Source organism: Carassius carassius, chromosome 9 (genome assembly GCF_963082965.1).
Source record: "Carassius carassius chromosome 9, fCarCar2.1, whole genome shotgun sequence".
In the NCBI taxonomy this organism is placed as follows: Eukaryota; Metazoa; Chordata; class Actinopteri; order Cypriniformes; family Cyprinidae; genus Carassius; species Carassius carassius.
This window is the reverse complement of record NC_081763.1, coordinates 16,247,031-16,267,879: the sequence shown is the minus strand read 5'-3', so window position 1 is coordinate 16,267,879 and position 20,849 is coordinate 16,247,031. Positions and strand designations below refer to the sequence as shown.

At 36.8% G+C, this 20,849-nt stretch overlaps 1 protein-coding gene and 1 pseudogene across 1 annotated transcript; both read left to right on the top strand.

The window, feature by feature from the left end:
• Positions 1–5,885, top strand: part of LOC132148742 (methyltransferase-like protein 22) — a 31,685-nt pseudogene extending 25,800 nt beyond the window's left edge.
• abat (4-aminobutyrate aminotransferase) lies at positions 81–19,488 on the top strand. The gene is made up of 16 exons (XM_059558012.1): positions 81–387; positions 5,820–5,964; positions 7,864–7,961; positions 8,374–8,403; positions 10,152–10,269; positions 13,526–13,575; positions 14,638–14,718; positions 14,993–15,085; positions 15,623–15,685; positions 15,783–15,846; positions 16,089–16,237; positions 17,160–17,297; positions 17,614–17,781; positions 18,328–18,474; positions 18,750–18,861; positions 18,972–19,488. Exons 2-16 carry the CDS (start codon positions 5,895–5,897, stop codon positions 19,091–19,093), a joined length of 1,503 nt encoding a protein of 500 aa, XP_059413995.1. The 5' UTR covers positions 81–387; positions 5,820–5,894; the 3' UTR covers positions 19,094–19,488.
• The last annotated feature ends 1,361 nt before the right edge of the window (positions 19,489–20,849 follow it).

Below are 20,849 nucleotides of genomic sequence, written 5' to 3'. Positions count from 1 at the left end.
TGCCTACAGGCATAAATGTGTAGAAGGAAACAGTGAAGAAATCTTTCTGGCGAACACTGATTCAAAAGATTCGAGTCACAGAGATGAATCAAAACCCCGTCTGCTAGTCTGGAGCTGCGATTACATTCTGGGAAATATGCAGTGCTCCCAGCACACAGCTGTGCTCAGTGCAAGCCATCTGACATTTCCGGGAGCTGCAGGTCTCTCTCTATTGGCTGGAGTCGGCGGATCCCCCAGAATATCCCGCCTCTTGCGAAAAAGGCCAGACTTCAAATGATGTTTTAAAGACCGGCTGTGTTCCTCACTCCTGCGCTCTTCTATTTCTTTTTCGTCCTTCCGCCAAGAACCTGCTAGATTTCACCTCCTGTACAGCAAAAAGGCACAAAGGTGAGTCTTAAAATGTCTCCAAGTATCAATAGCAGCAGCGAACAGTGTAGCGAAAGAGATGCAGCAGCGCTCTCACCGCAGAGCACAGAGCAGAAGCCATTCATAATCACAAGTTTATTGTGCTTTAGACATATAGAGGCATCGATGCACGAACGCGTCGGTGCGCATTAATACAGTGGATAGCGTCTTTCGTTATAGACGCGTTTCTTACGAAACAGTGCAGTATTGGGAGACAGTAAAGGTGGTCTGCTGCATCGATTCGATCCCCTCCGTACGTCTCGCTCTCTCGGATCCGTTTGACAGGTCAGATCCAGTCGGAACCGGATACTGTTGCGTCTCAGTTGCAGCAGCTGCTTTGTCTGCTGCAAGTTTTCCGTGTGTTGTCCTTTGCTCATGAGACTGATACTTAGGAAAAGCAACATTGGCCACCTGTTATTTAAATGCATTAAGTTATTGCTTCTCATAATGTATTAAAGCTTTGTTTTGTTTTATCTTGTTCTGTTTATTCCTTTCTTAGGCATTAGCAAGCGGGTAAATACAGGCAAAAATTATATATATAAAAAAAATAATATATATATATATATATATATATATATATATATATATATATTATATATATATATATATATATATATATATATATATATATATATATATATATTTTTTTTTTTTTTTTTTTTTAAGATCTTTTCTAGAAACAAAATTCTTATAAGCCTTGTTTTCAGTTATTATTCTAGTGTTCTTGTTTTAGGCATAAACCTCATAAAATGCTGTTATTACACTACTTTACTAAACTACACACTATTTGCACTTTACAAACAGTATTTTCTGTCACCCTACAACAAACCCACACCTAAACCTACCAATTTTTTTTAATTTCATAAAACACCATTTAGTATGTTTTTATGAGTGTCCTCATAAACCATGTTTACATTGTAGTACCCATGTCATTATACACATTTGTGTCCTCATAAACCATATACTGTATATCAGAACCACTGATCTATAGATCAGTGATCAGAACACAGAGATATACACAAATACTGTTTTTGGCAGGCACCATGGTTACCAAAGTCAATTTTGTACACACACTTTAAAACTTAAAGATATAGAGCAGCATGGATATTCGTAAATTTTGTTACGGGTATCAGTTTCTGACACTAGTGATGATTATTTGTACATCATCTATACACTACTGAACTCTTTATGACTTTACTTGATTCAGTAAGATTATTTAAAGCTTAAGTATTGTTTGACAATAAACCCCATTTTTCTTCATTAAATATGTTTACAGTTGATACACTAGGTTCTACATTACTGTTGAATTTCTCCTCTTTAGTTGTGTTTCATGTGAAATGATGTTTACATGTTCAACTGTGCTTGATTTATGCTCTCTCATCATGTTAAACATAATTTCAGACTTGTTTGCTCTCTCTCCTACAATAATGTCCTTGAATTGCACATTGGATACTGCTAAAGGGTGATTTATCTTGTGAAAAAAAAAAAATATTTATTTTACAAAAAAAGGATAGCTGTGGTTGCCAGAATTCTGTGTTTTACCTTTAAAATGGTATAAAAAAAAATCTGATAACAAAAATAAGAATAAAACAATTTATAAAATCTGTGTTGTGTCATGAAGGGACTTCTATTTACTCTCTTTACCATAAATGATAGATTTTACTCCCCAAAAACATACATTTACAGTAAAATATAATCATATATAATAATGCATTGTTTACCATTCACAGTTTTCACCATATCAATTAAGAAGTTAGCAGTACACAAGTGTAGCATTTTTACAGACTTTTTCTTTAAAAATAACACAGTTTAACAGTATACAGTAGGTTTACTGCTCAGTGTTTGACAGACAAAACACCTGCTTAGTCACTGAATTGTGGAGCAGATTTGCAGGAATACTTAATGTTTTTATAAGGCACAGTGTACATGTACAGACAAAGATGGTGAATGATGTTTACTTCTGACACACTAGTTTGGCTGTTATTCATAGCATCTACCCATCTGATGGTGAGAATCACATATTTCTCTCCAATTTTCAAGATGCATTTGTGATTGCAATACTGTCTATGTCATGTTTAATAAATCCTCAGTGGATTTCTTATTACTGAGGTATAGGCATGCATAAATCATGGCCTTTTGCTTTTTAACTAGGATTTATTGTTTTAATAGCACCACAGTTTTCCCTACAGAAGTTGATCTGTCATCCAGACAAGGCAGCCAGTAGTACAATTGTTTTCTTCAACTGGTTCCCTTGGCAACTGTCTTGCAGTATTTATCAGTTTGGAGAGGTTGGAGAGGCTCTTCAATCCCTCTGAATGTCCCTTTTATTCTTGTACCATTGCTTCGGAGACCCTTAATGCCTATTTCAACTACATAACCTCTCAGTCTTTGACTGACTCCTTATATTAGTCATCTTTTTATTGCACTTTAATTTTCAGTGTAGCGTTCCTGATTCATCTAGATTCTAAATGTTTTTAATGCAACAAATAGGGAAAAGCACATGTGGTTTGAATCCACTCTTATTCATATGAGAAAATGTAGCAAAGAATGACTTCTGCATGTCCTTATAGGCTGTTTAAATCATGCAGAGGGGAATTGGTGTATTGAGGTTTACCAATAGGCTTTACCAGGGTTAGAGATGAGCATTATGCGCAATGAACCGTGCTCATATCCTCCACTGACAGCTCAGTGTCTTTAGTGAGCTCAATGTTATCACAATATCCAATGATCAAAGTTCATTTGGTGCTAAATATCTGATCGGGATTATGGTGATGGTTTCACAAGCACAAACCAAAATTGGTTCTACTGTTTCATTGTTTTTTAATTACGATCAGTGAAAGATTAGTTAATCACATCTCTGAAGTTTGAAAATGAGCTTCATATGTTTGTATTGAGGATGTATTCATGTCTTGCTGCTTACTTCTACTGATGGTATCTGGCTGCTTTATCGAGAGGAGTCGCTCGCAGGGCTGTGTTATGTAACACCTGAAAATTTGCATTTAAAAAATGGCTTTGTGGTTGTTGCTGTTGCTCACTGCTGGCTTTAGTTCACACTCTGAGCTGAGAGGAAGAGGAGCAGGGGGATTGGTGGCGGCTCAGTGTTGTGTAATCCAGCACAGGCGGCTATTGTTGGCTTTGAAATGGTCCTGCAGCACAGTGACCACGCGGAGACCCCTGATGAATATTGATTAGCTGCGTTTGAATAAAATGTGATGTGAGTAAAGAGTGTTTGTTTGATTTGTATGCTGAAAATAAGCTAGCTAGTTCGCAAATTAGGCTTTTAATCTGCAGTGATTTCTAGACATTACTAGAGATACAGCTGTAATGTATATGATGTTCCAATGACAGATTAATACAAATTAATAAACACTCTTAAGTTGGTCAATCAATGCTCAATCAATGACAATCAATAGATCATTTTATTTTTCCCTTTCACTTGAGAAAGGAAAATCAGCTCCATCAGTCAAGTTTTCAGCCCCCTCCGGCCATTAAATTAGTTTAACCCATTTTGCTCGCTGCATCCTCAGAGGCACATGACAACAGGCTTGTGTAACACATATTTTCAGAACCAGTTCTAACCGGTTGATGAGCCGTCTGTTTGGAGTGCTTCTGAGAGATGGAGCATCTGGATTTTTCTTGTTTATGCTGCTTTGATTGCGTAATGTTGCTCAGATCTGGAGCACATGAGAGATGCACTTTCTGCTTCTCCTCTCCTTCACATGAATAAAGATGCCATGGGTCTGCTCCGATGTCCAGGGGGCGGCCAGTTCTTCCCTCTGAATTGATTCCTTTGGACAAGCTAACACATAAGACATAAGATTCTCAGCTTTCGGATGTTCAGACTGTAATGGAAACGTATGCCATGACCTTTAAACTAAGGAGGAACAACACTGATAAAAAAGGTGTTTATTTTAGTCAAAGTGCATAATAATTGCATACCGTCACCAAGCTGCTCCTTTCTTAAGCATATGCTCACTCATTATAAGGGCTGAAAATATGCTGGGATTCCCTCAGGCACTGTCTTTTCCCTTAGGCAGGACTATTCGTCTCAATTAATCTTAGCACTAAAGTGTGACCGAGTGAGCTCGGGTTCCCTGAACACAGTGCCTGTTGGGAAGGTTTAATGGTACTTGAAAGTCACAGCGTTAGTCACTTGTCTGCTGCCCCCAGCCTTGTCCTCACAAGACTCTCCATCCCAAGAAAAGACTGCGATGGTTCCACAGTGCAAAAAGATGATCTGAGGGCGAGTAAGCACATGTTGTAATTAACACCAATCAACCGTGCTTTAATTAAGTGGCGTGAGGGCCAACTGTCAGGGCCACTGGAGTAGGACAGGATTGATGGGCATGGCTGAACCTGCTGCTCAGGGAAAGAGGAACTGTCTGTGGTACTGAAGCCTGATTCCAGGACTGTCACTTTACAGACACCCATCTGGTATTTTTTTTAGAGCACAAGGGTAAAAATGGCCATGTTAAAATACTTCCTTCTGTCCCAAATGAAAATGCAGAGACATCTATTTGTCGAGACCAGCTGTTTGTAGGTTGATTTCACTGAATATTGTGAACACAGTGTGTGTGTTGCTATATAATCTGAACATTGCTCAGATTGTTTGAGCATCCCGACCAGGCCAGTGTACAATATTTGATCCAGTTTGGGACAGAACTGTTTGTTTTTCCTACCAATGGCACATTTCTAGATGATTTAATTGTATAGAACAGGGTTCCTCAAATCTTGCCCTGGAGGTCCAATGCACTGCAGAGTTTAGCTCCAACCCTGATCAAAGTCACCTGCCTGTGATTTTCTAATGATCCTGAAGACACCGACTGGCATTGATTAGCATGCTCAGGTGTGTTTGATTAGGGTTAGAACTAAACTCTGCAGTAAAGTGGATCTCGAGGTCCAGATTTGAGGATCCCTTATATAGATGATAAATTGTCATTTATATATATATATATATATATATATATATATATATATATATATATATATATATATATATATATATATATTTTTTTTTTTTTTTTTTAAATATTTAATTCAATATTTATTTTATTAATTTATTGTTTATTTTTGTAGTATTTTATAAAAAATAAGTAAGTATTTTCTATTATGTTGTAATATAAAATATAAAAACAATAAAAAGTTTGTGTGTGTGTGTGCATATTTTTCTTTTATATAAAGCATGATATTTTTATATTGTTATTTACTTTATATATTGTAGGCTATTATTTATCTAAAATATTATTGGTATTGTATAGTATTTCATTTGTTTAATCAGTTTTAATTTTAAATTATAAATTTAACAATTTTATATTTTGTAAATTAAACTAGAATGTCTTTGACTGTGAAATTTTCATAACCCACATCGGCTCCCAGCTTCCTTGTAACCTATCTCTTTCCATGTCTTTCCTCAGGTGAAGTGTAAGGCAGGTGCAGTGTGCTGTCTCTCTCTGTCTCACTCTTCATCTCTGTCTCAGTGAGTGCTACATATGGCTTCCTCACTCCTGACCCGCCAGCTGGCCTTCTCCCTTCAGAAAAACCTGCGTCTCGCCGCTCCAGGTACAAATACCACTCAGAGATGGAAGACTAAGACACCCTCCAGTCTTAAAAGTTTGTTTAACTTCCCGGTCAGATAGAAAACAGTCAGTTACTGTGAGGTTCTCAACCTGCCAGTGACCCTCATAAAGAGCTGTAGTTGTCACCAAGATTTTATCGAAGTGATGCAACTGCATGCTCAGCTTGTGAAGTGAGACGCTTCCTTTAAAGTGATAATGTGTGGTGATCAGGGCTCGAAATATGCTCCCAAAATGTAAACTGTGCGACCTCAAAATATATTTGGGAGCATTTGTGCGACAATGGTGAAAACAATTGTTGTGGTGCAGCCTATTTTCATTTCTCTACGAAACCTTCACTAATTACTGCACAGTATGTGCCTGCTGTGAGTTGATTCAGTGACCGGTCCGCCATTTATATCCAGTGTTACATAACCCTTACCAGTGATACCAAGTAAAAGAGTTAATATTGAGTCCTGGTTATGGAGCCAAATGTCAGGAGGGACAGAGTTCAAAGTTTCTTAACCATGTAAATGAGTTACTGGGATCTGGTTCTGTCCAGCTTTGGATAGTGAATTCTGATTTTGTAGAGAAGTGTGTGTGTCGTGTCCTTCAGTGGCTGGTCACAGTGATCAATCACTGATTCAATCCTGACAGCCTCCTTCATTAATATGTAGCTCCCATTAACCGCTGTAAACTTAAGGAGCTCCTCAAGAGCTTACTACTCTTCTAATGTGGCTGTAAAAGGCATTGTGTGTCTAGATGTATTCGTTGGCCACTGTTCAAAAAAACTGTGAAAGTACGTAAGGTCTTAGAGCTCAGTTGGTTAATTACTTTGAGATGTCAAAGTAGCATCTTAGCCTTTTGCTTAGCCTTTTTGTTGGAAGTTATCTTTACTGAAACTAACTCAACCTTTCGTGATTCAAGAAGAACTGAATAAATACCTACTTAGCTATGTACATTTTTAATACCATTATATTTTCTAGTGCTTTGTTGACATTACACAATTATACAAGATGTTTAAAAGTTCTTAAAGATTTAAATCAACAGTAATATGAAGCAAAAGAGTTTTAAGGTTTTTACTTTGTAAACAAGTAATTATTATAAAAGCCCGTTTCCACCACTGAATAAAAAAAACCAGGTACTTTATTTTTCGGACTATAAGTCGCACCTGAGTATAAGTCGCATCAGTCCAAAAATACGTCATGACGAGGAAAAAAACACATACAAAGTTGCACTGGACTACAAGTCGCATTTATTTAGAACCAAGAAACAAGAGAAAACATTACCATCTACAGCCGCGAGAGGGCGCTCTGTCTTCAGTGTAGACTACAGGAGCACTGAGCAGTATAGAGCGCCCTCTCGCGGCTGGAGACGGTAATGTTTTCTCTTGGTTCACTTCTCTCGGTTCATGTCAAATTAATTTTGATAAATAAGTCGCAGCTGACTATAAGTCGCAGGACCAGCCAAACTATGAAAAAAAGTGCGACTTATTATTATCAAAAAATTCTGACTTTTTATGTAGAATTGCCTGGTTTTATGGAGAAATTTAATAAATTATAAATAAATTTATTGAATGTGAATATGCTTCTTGTGTTGTAACTTAAAGACAAATTAATAAAAGGGCATACCAGTAAGAAGTTATCATGTTTGTTTGAATTAAGTCGGCGACATGGACTAAATGGTAACATCTGCTCAAATCAGAGTAGTAAAACGATATATGATTTCAGTTAAATGTGATATAAAAAAAAATTTCTCATAATGTAATGAGAGCTTATTATTGGATGAAACAATATTTTATCCAGCATGTTAAGTCATTATAGGGAAAATGTACTGCATAATATGAGTGATAAAAATGATTAAAATATGTAGTCTTTTATGCATTTGTCTATTAATTTTGCATTAGGTTCCAGATATGTCAGCAAAACTGCCACAAAGACGGTTTCAGAGTTTGAATATGATGCCCCATCCATGAAAACGGCTGTACCAGGACCAAAGTCTCAGGTACAGTCTCAGCATATTTACACTTTTATTATGAAATATATCACTAGCTGCCTTTGTAATATGTATCCGTAGGAATTAACTTTTTTTCTTTTTTTTTATTAAGTTTTGATTGGTATTTTACTGTAGGCTCACTACAAAAAAAATCTCAAATTTGGACACTCATGCTTCTTATTACTTTTTTCCCAAACATACTACTACATACATACTAAATAAATATGAATGAATACAAATGGAAAAAAAATAATATGTTGTGACCAAAAATAAGTGTGATTACTTCAAAGTAATTGCACTTTGCTTTGATAACACCTCTTTACACACATTATTTTCACAACCAACTTGATGAAGGGCATCCTGATAAGCTTCCCAAACAGTACTGAGGGAGTACTCATGTATCATTTCTCTCATTCAACAGGAGCTGCTTAGACAACTCGACGAGATTCAGGTGAGATAGACATGGAAATGAACCTTGGCACTTGCCCAATCTATACACACACACAAATTTGCCTTAACAAACTTGTGTTATGCAATGAGATTGAGTTTGTTACATTGCCAGTGCCGATCTTAGTTTGTAGTTCCATAACGATTTAAATATGAGTCACTTTTTCAGACAGTACCATACAAAACAAACAACAACATGAGAATCATTTACAGCAGTAAAGCATGCCCTAGATCAACAGTGTTACTTCTGGTGTGACATCCGCCTTATTTCAGCCTGCCTGGATGTCTTCAGCTGATTGGATGATGAATGCATTTCGGGCAGTAATTTATCTGCTGTCTGGACTTGCTTCTTGAGGACAGTCACAGTCGTCTTCTGACCGCTTTGCTGTGGATGAGCACACAGATGTGAGCTGACAGGCCTCGATGAAGCTAATATCACAGATTCGTTACGCCTCTGTCTGCTGGCCGCTGTCTGTCTCCCTCACTCGGGAGCAGACATGAGAAGAGTCATAATCTATTCATCAGATGGGCTAAAAATAGAAGCCACACGGGCAAAAACCACTTTCATTAAATAAAGCACCGCTGCTCATAATTTTGCAGTAATGAGTCACAGTGCGAATGATGATATCTCCTGCTTTTCAGTTTTACTGTACATGTGAATCCATTAAAGGAATAGTTCACCCATCCAAGATGACGATGAGACAACCTGTCCTCCAACCAATACGCTCGTATAGGTCGTTTGTCCAAATCGCTGAAATACGACCCATCGGAGCGTATACTACAATTGCACCCCTATCGGCAAAAGGTCGTTTTCATATTAATGTTTTGTACTCTTTTATTTGCCCTCTGGATTGAGTTTCATGTAGCTCAGTTAGTAGATTATTACGTTATACCTTGATATGTAATCATGCTATCATGGGTTCGATCCCAGGAAACGGTTGTGCACGAAAATGTATATGCTCAATAAATAATAATTTAGCATGATTTCTGTGAGGGTTAGGTTTAGGGGTGGGGTTAGGTGTGGTCATTCGAACGAATAAGCCACCTAGTAAAATATGTAGGAAATACTGTGAGATCGGTGTAAAACGCCCACACATTGCATTTAAATAAACGTGCGTTTTGATTGGTAATGACGTAATACGTCATTTCATGACGACAGATGCAACGCGATACTGTCATTATTTTTACGCCCGCTAGAGGGCGCTTAACTTTAAAACGTAAATATAGGTCGTAATAAATGCTTGCACAAATGACCTATATGGTCGTTTTTTGTTGGAGGACAGGCTCCGATGAGATTATTTATTATATAAGATTTGGAGCAATTTAGTATTACGTCACTTGCTTACCAGTGGATCCTTTGTTGTGAAGATTGAGAGTCCAAACAGCTGATAAATACATCACAATATACTACAAGTAATCCACACCACTCCAGTCCATCAATTAACATCATGTGAAGTGAAAAGCTGCATTTTTGTAAGAAACAAATCCATCTTTAAGACATTTTTTACTTTAAATAGTTGCTAATGAAGTATTCTATTCATAAAATTGTCCAGTAAAGCAATATATATATATATATATATATATATATATATATATAATCTAAATAAGCAGAGAAATATGCACAGATTAAATTAAGCACTGTTTATAAGTGATAACAGTCCAATACAGTTCTAAACAAATATGGCAATGGATTTTGATGTGAAAGGAAAACATGTGACTTATACACTTTTTCACTTGTCTCTTGGTCTGCAGAATGTTGGAGCGATTCATTTCTTCTGCAACTATGAGGAGAGCAGGGGGAACTACCTGGTGGACGTGGACGGCAACCGAATGCTGGATGTGTACACACAAATTTCCTCCATCCCCATCGGTGAGCTCATCAATAAGCAGATCTCTTTAACAGCACATGCATCCCTCTACAGACAACTGACACATCTCAAACGGGAAATCAAACATCTTTAAATTGATGTAGTTCTCTGGATATAGCACTTGCTTTTATTTAGTGTCAGACTCAGATGTGTTTTGTAGCACTTCAAGGGATAGTTTAGCCAAATAAACCCATTCAGTCACCCTCACATCATTCCAAACCTGTATGACTTTAGATTTAATGTGCTTTTTTCTTTCTTTTTTTTTTCTGTAAAGCTTTTTTTTTTTTTTTCAGTTTTAGTTTTAGTAAGTGCTTCAACTTAAATGAAAATTGGAAATGTTGTTATTGTTTAGTTAATAACTACACTGCACTAGTGTTTAAAAAGGATCTTAAAATTCATCATGTATTGTTGTTGCTGTGTTGTTCAGTAAATGTGAGCTGTGTCTTGTGGCTTTGCATGAAGGCACATTTGTTGTGGATGATTAAATGTGAGTGATGGGAACTGAGGACTTCCTGTGAGGATTGCCTGTACGGATACAACAAACAGAGGCCAAAAGAGCACCTTTCCTCTGTCTGCATGTCATTGGTTTGGACCGTTAGCTTACTTACATTTAATCAGCCTCAACAAATTGAGTGAAGCCACTGTCTCGCGCTCTCAGAGATGCCTTCAGGTGCTCACTCAGATTTAATGAGCTTTGATTTCACTCGCACTTGCTGCTTCTGTATCATTTCAACAGAAGTGCATTATGGGACATTTTAGTTACATTAGTGCACAACCCCCACTCACCCACAAGATTCACAATGACAAGCACATGCATAAAAAAGCTTGCAAAACAGATAACTCTGCCACTTTTGACATTTAACAAAAAAACTGAATTTCAGATAAGTGAAACAGTGGGTGGAGAGTTATGCTAGTCTGTACTTGCTTGTTAAGAGTTCATGTGAGGGTTATTCCTTTTCTGCAGTACATTTTGTACTCTGTGTAGGGTTAGGGCGTTAATATGATTGTAGTGTAATTAAAGGACATATTTCTATGAAACGATATGCAGCATTTGCTATGACAAGAAAATCATAAAGATGAATATCAACATTATGGAAATAGAAAAAAAAAGAGATCAAGTTCACCACTGCAAGCTCATTTTTATATTTTTTATATATGAAGTTTTGATCATATAATTCTGATTCCTTTAAATGTATATAACTTGCTCAATTAAAATGGAGCAGACTAATACCACAAAACATAATTATGGTATTAGTTATGTAGTACATTTACAGATAAAAATATTAATTAAATGCATGTTTTGTTTTTGAATGAAACATTGTTCCTAAAGAAAATATGTATTGATTGAAATATGTTGATTATGGTAAAGGAAAAAATGAAGAAACTGTGAAAAATTGTCCGAGCCAGAAATGGCAATATTGATTCAAACTGAGGTTTTATTATTTAAAATTCTCCCGTACCTTCACTTGTTTGTGATTAGGCATTTAAGAGAATAAAAATTTCCCATCATGATAATTGCCAAAACACAGTATTCATAACAGTATTAAATTACAAAGTAGATACAGTTACACAAATCACCAAAAAATATATACCGTATTTTCCGGACTATAAGTTGCACTTTTTTTCATAGTTTGGCTGGTCCTGCGACTTATAATCAGGTGCGACTTATAGTCCGAAAAATACAGTATGTACAATATAAATAAATCTTTCAAACAGATTACAGTGCGAAAGAACAGAACTCTTAAAAATAAAGAGTAAAACTGAATACAAAAATCTAAAGTTTTTTTTTTTCTTTTCTTTCAGATCAATATAAATTGTGTATGCAGTATGCATAGAGTGTTGTAATCTTTGACTGGTTGATGGAAAAGAAGTGGCTGTGCTTTTTGCAAATCAAAACATTTGAGATATTAAGGTCAGCAGAATTGCCCAGTATTTTAAAATGTCCACAATAACAATACCTTACGTTCATTCATATTGACTGTTTTCTATTTGTGATATAATAATGAAGGAAACTACTATAAGTTAATCTTTAAGAAATATTATTGAAATTTTTAGCCAACAAATATGATGATGACATGAAAATGTAATGCATGACATTTTGAACTCAGTTTGAACTTGCCTTTCAAACTGCTGCTCTGATTCACTGCATAGTGAGCTGTAGGCAATAGGCGTACAGTTTTAAAAGCTTGTCATCTCTATTATTCTGCCTTTAAACATGCCTTATTTCTGAGAGACATTTTTTCTTGAGAGATTAATTAGATACTGAAAAGTATTTGTGTAAATTATTTATTATTATTATTATTAAGGGAACAACACAGTCCTGCATGTCATGCCAGATATCTATAATTCATTTTCTGTCCTTTGCCATAATTTGTCTGTTGTATGTTCAGTCTGTGCAAGAGCTCTCTGCATGCCATAGCTGGGATATGCAAAGTTTTGTGTAATCTCAGCTAAATGAAAAAAAATTGTGTGTACTTGTTGGGCGAGTCTTGTTCTGCAGGCATAACAGGTCATTCAGCAAAGTAAAAATTAGGACAGGTAATAACAGGCTCACTCTACCTTAACTCCTTTTATCTAAGAAACAACTAGATTGCAGTACGGTTAATTATTAATCTGTTAATGATGACTGATTCATGTGCACAGTGACCCCAAAAAGTGTTTTGGACACTTAAGCCAGACTTTAAATAAAGGGTTGTCATAGCATTATGTAATGAAATATCAAACAATTATTTAGGTTCACTTCATAGGTAAATCATATCACAAAGTGAAATTTGTTCATTTTAAATAAAACGGTAGATGTGCTGCTCAAAATATAGACATGTGGACACTTTCTTGAAGGGAATTAACTTCATACATCTATCTAAAAATGACTTTGGCACCAACTAGTTCTGAGAAAAGCCCTAGCATTATTTTCCACTTGGTTTGATATTTAGTTATATATTACAATGACATTCATAAACATTTAATTGTGGCTTTATTAAGTGTCCAGATACTTTTGATGATAGAAGCAGTGTCAGAGCCGTGCTCACCGCGCTTTACTTATTTGGAGCGACTACATCAATTATCAACCTAAACTCACTAGCATGCAAATACGCTTTGTTGCCTTCAGCTCCAGCGGACTAATGTCAATTTGGCAAAGGTCAGTTCAATTGCTGTTTGTTTTGGTTGGTTGGTTTGTGTGTTTACACTGTCGAATCTCTGCAGATATCACATATGTGTGATGAACAGACTGACAATATTTTTGATCTTCCTTTCTAGGTTACAATCATCCAGCCTTAATTAAAGTGATGACCAATCCAAATAATGTGGTGAGTCCTGATCAGACTGTGAAATCATTGTTTGTGTGTCTTTATAGACTGTAGAATGGAAATGAGATTTGCAGTGATCTGTGAGACAGAGCAGCATGAGTGGGACATGGTGAGGGATTTTTAAAGGCGAAGTGCACAGGATATGATGTTTACATTTCAGTGGCTTACTTCAGTTTTCCCTTAGAGAATTAAATTCACCACATCCTTTATTATACACTACTGTTCTGAAGTTTGGGGTCTGAAAGACTGCACTAAATATTGCTGTAAAACAGTAATACTGTGAAATGTAATGACGATTTAAAATATCTGTTTTCTATTTTGATATATTTTGAAAGTGTTTAATTATCCATGAATTTTCAGCATCATTACTCCCGTCGTCAGGGTCACATGATCCTTCAGAAATCATTAATATGCTGATTTGCTGCTCAAGAAACATTTCTTATTATTATCAATGTAGAAAGCAGTTTAATAAGCTTAATATATTTGTAACGCATTTTTTTCCCAGAAATGTTTTAATGGAAAGTTCAAAAGAACATTTATGTGAAATAGAGACGTTTTATAACATTATAAATGTGTTTGCTGTCACTTTTGATCAATTTAATGCAACCTTACTAAAGTCAAAGTGTTAATTTCTTTCAAACGAATCTCAAAATCGTACTGACTCCAAACATTTGAATGGTAGTGAATACACACTTAATATTAGTAGTCTTTATCAAATGAAAAACAGACCAAAAATATTGATTACTCATCCTGCGCCACACATATTTTTATTCAATTAAAAGCTTTCCAGAATGAGAATGTCCCATCCCCTTATACCACCTCTAAACTACTAGTGAGTATCCAATCATGCCTATATCTGTGACATTACTAAAGCCGTTTGGCTATTATAAAGAATGTCTGATCTAACATGCATGCTTGACCTAAACTTCCTGTTTCAAATGCATTAATATAGGAAGGAAGTACTTACATTGTGCACCTAAAACATTTTCACAAAATAGTTAAGGTCTTAGGGTCACTGTTTCCTTCAGTAAATCCTTTCTGTGTGAATCTTTGTTTTCACAGAGTGCATTTGTCAACCGTCCGGCGCTTGGTATTCTGCCACCTGAGAACTTTCCAGACAAACTGATTGAGAGCCTGCTGTCGGTGAGTGTTGATGGACTGAAAGAAACTCAAGTAAAGCATCTATCTGAGTCTCTATGAATTATTGCTGTAGAATCTAAGGACTATATTTTGTCTGGATCTGCCCCAATAATGAGGCAACCTCAATTTGGAATTCTCTTAATCTTGATAGCATCCTTTGGAGATATCATAATGACTCTCTTAAGGAAGTGCACTCTTTTTCACATTGGCCGGAAGTGACTTTCTGTTTATTGTAGTGTGGAGTGCTGTAAATGAATGTCTCTTTCTTCAACACCAGATTGCCCCCAGTGGAATGACCCGAGTACAAACCATGGCCTGTGGATCCTGCTCCAATGAGAATGCTTTCAAGAGCATGTTTATCTGGTACAGAGTGAGTGGACTTTCCTCCGTTTGCTCTAGTGCAGACTTGATGTATCATGAAAACCCTGACAAAGCACATTCGTTTTATAAACTGTTGGTGTGATATTGGTTGTAATTTATGGCAGTAATAATACACATGGTGGAGTTTTTCTGAAAATGTTGGAGAAAAAAAAAAAACACCGTAGTAACTATAAAATATAAAAATAATAGTAAACATCATGATTTTTTCTTAATATGAAAACCTTTTACTTTTTTATAATAATTATTCTGATTCTTTCATTGGTGTTATTGCTTACATTTATATTGGATTTTTTTCAGATTACTTTATATTAGGGCTGTCAGAACATGATATAATTGCACACACAAACACAATTGTACTAATTGTGAATTCCATATTAGGTTGACTGAAGATGAAAAACTAAGCAAAAATTGCTATGTCTGATTCATTTCTATTAATTAGGCATATCATGATTGACAGCCCTAATTTATACACATGAATAACTCTTAAATCACCTGATATCTAATGCTTGTTTTTATTGGCTTCTAGAATAAGGAGAGAGGATACGTCAGCCCCTCTGAGCAGGAAGTGGGCACATGCATGATCAACCAGGTTAGAAAGAAACACTATACAGAAGACTGTAGCTCCCAAAAACATCATTTAGTTTTTTGCACAGACTAATCTCTTTTTTTTTATCTCTCTGTCTCAGAGTCCTGGATGCCCAGATTTGAGCATCTTGTCTTTCATGGGAGCTTTCCATGGGAGAACTATGGGCAAGTGTCTGTTGATTTCTTAAAAATATTATTGAAAGATGTGTCTGATGCAGTTTTCCTAGAGTATGTTGTTAGCCGATTCTGACATTTTGAGGGATTTGACCTAGCCTATATTTGCCTTATATTTGTATATTTGTAAATGCTATTTATATCGTATGACTTCATTTGAAAAACAAAGAAGCCTGGCTGTGTTGTTTTAAGTGGGACACCTGTCCTCTAATGTGTGTGCTATTGGATTACAGGTTGCCTGGCCACAACACATTCCAAAGCTATTCACAAGCTGGATATACCGTCCTTCGACTGGCCCATCGCACCCTTCCCTAAGCTGCAGTACCCTCTGGAGGAGTTTGTGAAGGAGAACGCCCAGGAAGAGGCCCGCTGCCTGGAGGAGGTCAGAGATGTCTCCTTGATGTCTTACAACTTTACTCCACATACGAAGTAAAGAAGTATTCCGGGTTCAGTGCAGGTTAAGCTCAATCAACAGCATTTTTGGTTGTATCTCCTTTTCTTTAAAAGCAAAAATCTGCTAAAATGAGAGGCGCTTACAGTGGAAGTGAATGGTGCCAGTCCATAAATGCTAAAAAACTCACCACAAGATATAAAATGACTGTATAAATTATTATTTTAACAGCTTTTACTATAAGTACAATCACATTAACCATCATTTGGCAATATTTTGTCAGATTTTTAGTGATGTCAGTAGGAATGCTTATGATCAAGAATATTGCATAAGGGAATTACTTTTTTTTGTGATAATCAACATAATGCTACAAATGCTATTGATTGATGATTGTTTATAAAGCTACTGGGGTTTAATAGTTATGTTCAATGTTATTTTTGTATTATTTGTATAATATTACAGTTTTATAAAAATTATTAATTCACTTTTCTCATTGTAAGTGTAGTTTAAATTATATTAATTTAGTTATGTGCTTTTGTCATTTGTATTAGGACTATTTAGGTTTCATTTATTTTTATTATTTTCGTTTAAATTCTTTTATTATTATTCTTTATTTCCATTTAGTAATTTTAGTTTCACATTCAACTTATTTTAATTAGTTGCAATGGCGACTAATTAAATATTAAATCTAATATTTAATATTTTTATGTCAGATTTATTTCAATTAACAAAAATATTTGATCAGTTATAGTTTTAGTTAATGATAATAAATAACCCTGGCTGACACCGAGTATCTAGTAGAAGTTCAACATTATTTAAGAAACACAGACTGATTGCTGCATTTCCGTGCACCTTCTGTAAAGTGTTACCTACTTCATTACATACAAGTAAGATGTTAATGTATGTGTGTCAGGTTGAGGATCTCATCGTGAAGTGGAGGCAGAAGGACAAACCAGTGGCTGGCATTGTGATCGAGCCCATCCAGGCAGAGGGAGGGGACAACCACGCTTCTCCTGATTTCTTCATCAAACTGCGAAATATTGCACGCAAGGTGAAGCGCTTTTCAGGCTAGCTGTTTTCTGTAATGCTTAGTTACCTTCCATGGTCGTCTTTGTTTATCAGATCTGTGCTTTGAAATCGTTTGAGATAGATACTCTGGTTATAATATGAAAAGAGGATTATCTTATTAAATGTTTGTGATAGAGTCAACGGTCTCCCTGCTCGGGAAGTGTTCACTTCAAATGGAGCATTGCAAAGTGCAACGGCCGTGTCCGGCGGGTGTTGTAATGTAGTTGTACGCAGGATGACAGGATGGGTTTAGACAGAGAGTGAGCTGACAGATGTTTATCTGTGTCTGCTTCTTTTAGCATGGCTGTGCCTTCCACGTGGATGAGGTGCAGACAGGTGGAGGAACAACAGGCAAGTTCTGGGCCCATGAGCATTGGGGCCTGGACGACCCTGCTGATGTTGTCTCCTTCAGCAAGAAGCTGCAGACAGGAGGATACTACCACAGGGATGAAATACAACCAGACAAAGTAAGATCTGTCAATGCTTCCTCACGGCAAAGCAAAATCATTTCCAGTAATTGTCCCCAGCTGGCTGCTTTATCCAGTTCCTTAATGAGTCATCGTTGAGGAATAGCATTATAATGTGCTTGAGCACTAGATGATTGTTCTGCAGTTTCACAAGCTTTGTTTGTCTAAATGATTGCCTGTCCTTGGATGAGGTTCACAGCTGTATGGAACTGAGCAATGACGCCCCCTACTGTTGAAAACATGTTTCTTCCTATACAGTAACCTTCTATGGTGCTGCATTATCTAAATTCTAAACAAAACCAAAAAATGAATAGCTTAGGCTACATCACACAAAATAATAGTTTGGGCTACGTTTAGTTAAATGACTAGAACGGCTAAATTACAAGAATAACAACTGACTGAATTGAAGACCTGACAATTGACAAATGATATTGTATACTGCATATTTTGGTTGCATGACATCTTTAAAGAAGACTGGAGCATGAGAACACTTTAGTCACACAAGTGCACTAATCATTTGAACTGACATGGCCGTATGTACCACAGCCCTACAGAATCTTCAACACGTGGATGGGAGACCCCTCAAAGAATCTGTTCTTATCAGAGGTGCTTAATGTGATCCGAAGAGAGAACCTTCTGGAGGAGGTGATGCGCTCAGGGAAGGCTCTTCTACAAGGCCTTTACGCACTGCAGGTACAGCCATCTCACGTGACTGGTTCCCCACAGGTGCCACAGCTCAGCGCAAGATGCTTTCAAACCATTAATGCTTCTATTATATGGACGTTCATTGTTCATCCGAGGGCCAACCTCATAATGTCTGCTGCCAGAGGGAGAACCTGAGCCTGTAATCGATATTGTCAGCGTAATGAGTTTATGTTTTGAGGCTGTGGTTGTGGATTGATGATACCTTTCAAACTGTGAGCTGTACATTCGTGATGACATTCGTCTCGCTTCTTCCTCTCACGTAGACCCAGTACCCTCATATCCTGAGCAGAGCCCGTGGCCAGGGCACATTCTGTGCCATAGACACCTGCAATGATGCCACACGCGACCGTATCATGCTTAAGGCCAGGAACAAGGGTAAGCTACTTTAGCCATCACACTTAAGGCCAATACGTTAACTTTAGACTTGGTCCTCACCAGGTAAGATGCAGTGGCTTTATGGGATACTATGTTCTCTATCCAACCAGGTCTATTTATGGGTTCCTGTGGAGAAAAAGCCATCCGTTTCCGTCCCTCTTTGGTCTTCAAGGAGTACCATGTCCATCAGCTCCTGAACATCCTGAACGACGTCCTGGCTGAGCATAAATAGAGTTCTGGCTGCCAGGTCGCCCTTGATTACGGAGCGTATAGTGGTCCAAGCCCACTCAAGGGTTTATACCAGCCTGTCACAATTAATTGGTCACTGTCTCTCTCTCTCTACATTCGCTCTCTTCCTGTTATTACTTATTAAGAAAGATAGAAGTCTCTTTTTATTTAGCCGACACAGATTCAGCCTTGCCACTATATTTCTAGACTTTTTTTGGGGTGGACAGATTGAAGATCTGAAGTAGTTTGCAGGATTTATCCTACTCAAATTCAGATTACATATTTAAGTAATTCTCTCGTGATGACATTGCAACTTTTGTGCGTTTGTGAACTGCAAGGTCCAACAAGCCGCAAGTCATAACTGAATAAAGCACAGAGCCACAGACCACAGAGACAGTACAGGGTTCCTAATCGCAATATTTCTTCTTCTATCCCTTTATATGTCAAATAAAAAAAAGTCCTTAGCGTTTGGAAGGTAACAGGAAAAGATTAGTGATCTAATTGTGTATGACACCAAAAATACAGAAAAGAAGCTATTGTCTGTTTGTCATTTTATGGCGATAAAATCTAAGTATTTTAGTATCTATAGAGAAATGGCTGAATTTGAAATATCTATAGTGTGTAATTTTGCATGATGGAGGAATGAATTTACAGGGTACCTGAATATTACGATCCTCTGTGAATTAAAAGCATGTGTGGAAGCTAAATAGTAGAAGCAGTGTTGGCTTGATTGCATCCTGAGGCGCTAGAGAGAGCCAATGGAAAGCTGGAAGAAGTGAAAGTGCAGAGAACTGTAGAGCCTCTATACCCTGAATGAGTAAAACCCTTCAAGCAGGTTCATTGCTCAGTCATAAAGAGCCATTGTCATTACTGTCACACAAAGTCTCTTGTTGAATCCCGGTGAGGTGTATGAACGTAATGTTGCCAGCACAAAACATTTAAAGCACAACCTGGTGTGGTAACAGTAGGGTCCTACAGAATTTACATCGCCATAAATCAGTTTTATCACAGCCAAATGTCCACCTGACAATAACAATAGAAATGTGTCAGGAAGAACGTTTGAAAAGCACAAGCTTGAGGCCACTTGGCTTAGTGTCCATCCTCCGCTCAGGTGAACATGATCCCCTCATGTTTCTCATTACAGGACGTGTAAGAAAAGGTATATTGTTGTGCTGGACAACAAATACAAGTCACCTTCACTTAATGGTTATCACAACCTGTAAACGTTTATGATCTTAGGGGTGATTCTCCTCTTCCAGTTGCTCTGAACTGACCGAGTACACATCCCTTCAGCTTGGTTTGTTTTAATCATCTTTTCCTTTTTAAACACTTAAACCGCATTATGTACTTAACTGTAGCTGTCATTTACGCATCAAATATTAATATGTGCAAAATCTCACCCTCTCTAACGGTCTTATTCTTTTGTGATAGTGTGTCTCATATGTTAGTGTAATATAGAAATGTAATTCATTCACATTTAATGTTGTGTACCCGCAGCGACCCGAGACGTGAAAGCTGTGTCTGTCTGTACTCTGCAGTATCAAGTCAGTATTTAATTGAAAAATGTTTATTAATGAAACATACTAACAATTATAAAAAAATAAAAAAAGAAACTGCATATGTTTACAGTTGTGTAGTATGATTAGAAAGAAATATTGATGTAATTTCTACCTAAAACCTAAATGTTGTCTGAGGAAGTTATAAAATAAATCTGACATTTTGATTCATCTTTTGTTGTTCTTGAATGTCTTAGAAGCAAA

Bases quoted from the DNA above. Each gene is read 5' to 3' on its own strand.
- abat (XM_059558012.1), top strand. From the start codon at position 5,895: ATGGCTTCCTCACTCCTGACCCGCCAGCTGGCCTTCTCCCTTCAGAAA. The intron at 15,686-15,782 runs GTTAGAAAGAAA...TCTCTGTCTCAG, and splicing joins GCACATGCATGATCAACCAG to AGTCCTGGATGCCCAGATTT. The intron at 16,238-17,159 runs GTCAGAGATGTC...TATGTGTGTCAG, and splicing joins AGGCCCGCTGCCTGGAGGAG to GTTGAGGATCTCATCGTGAA.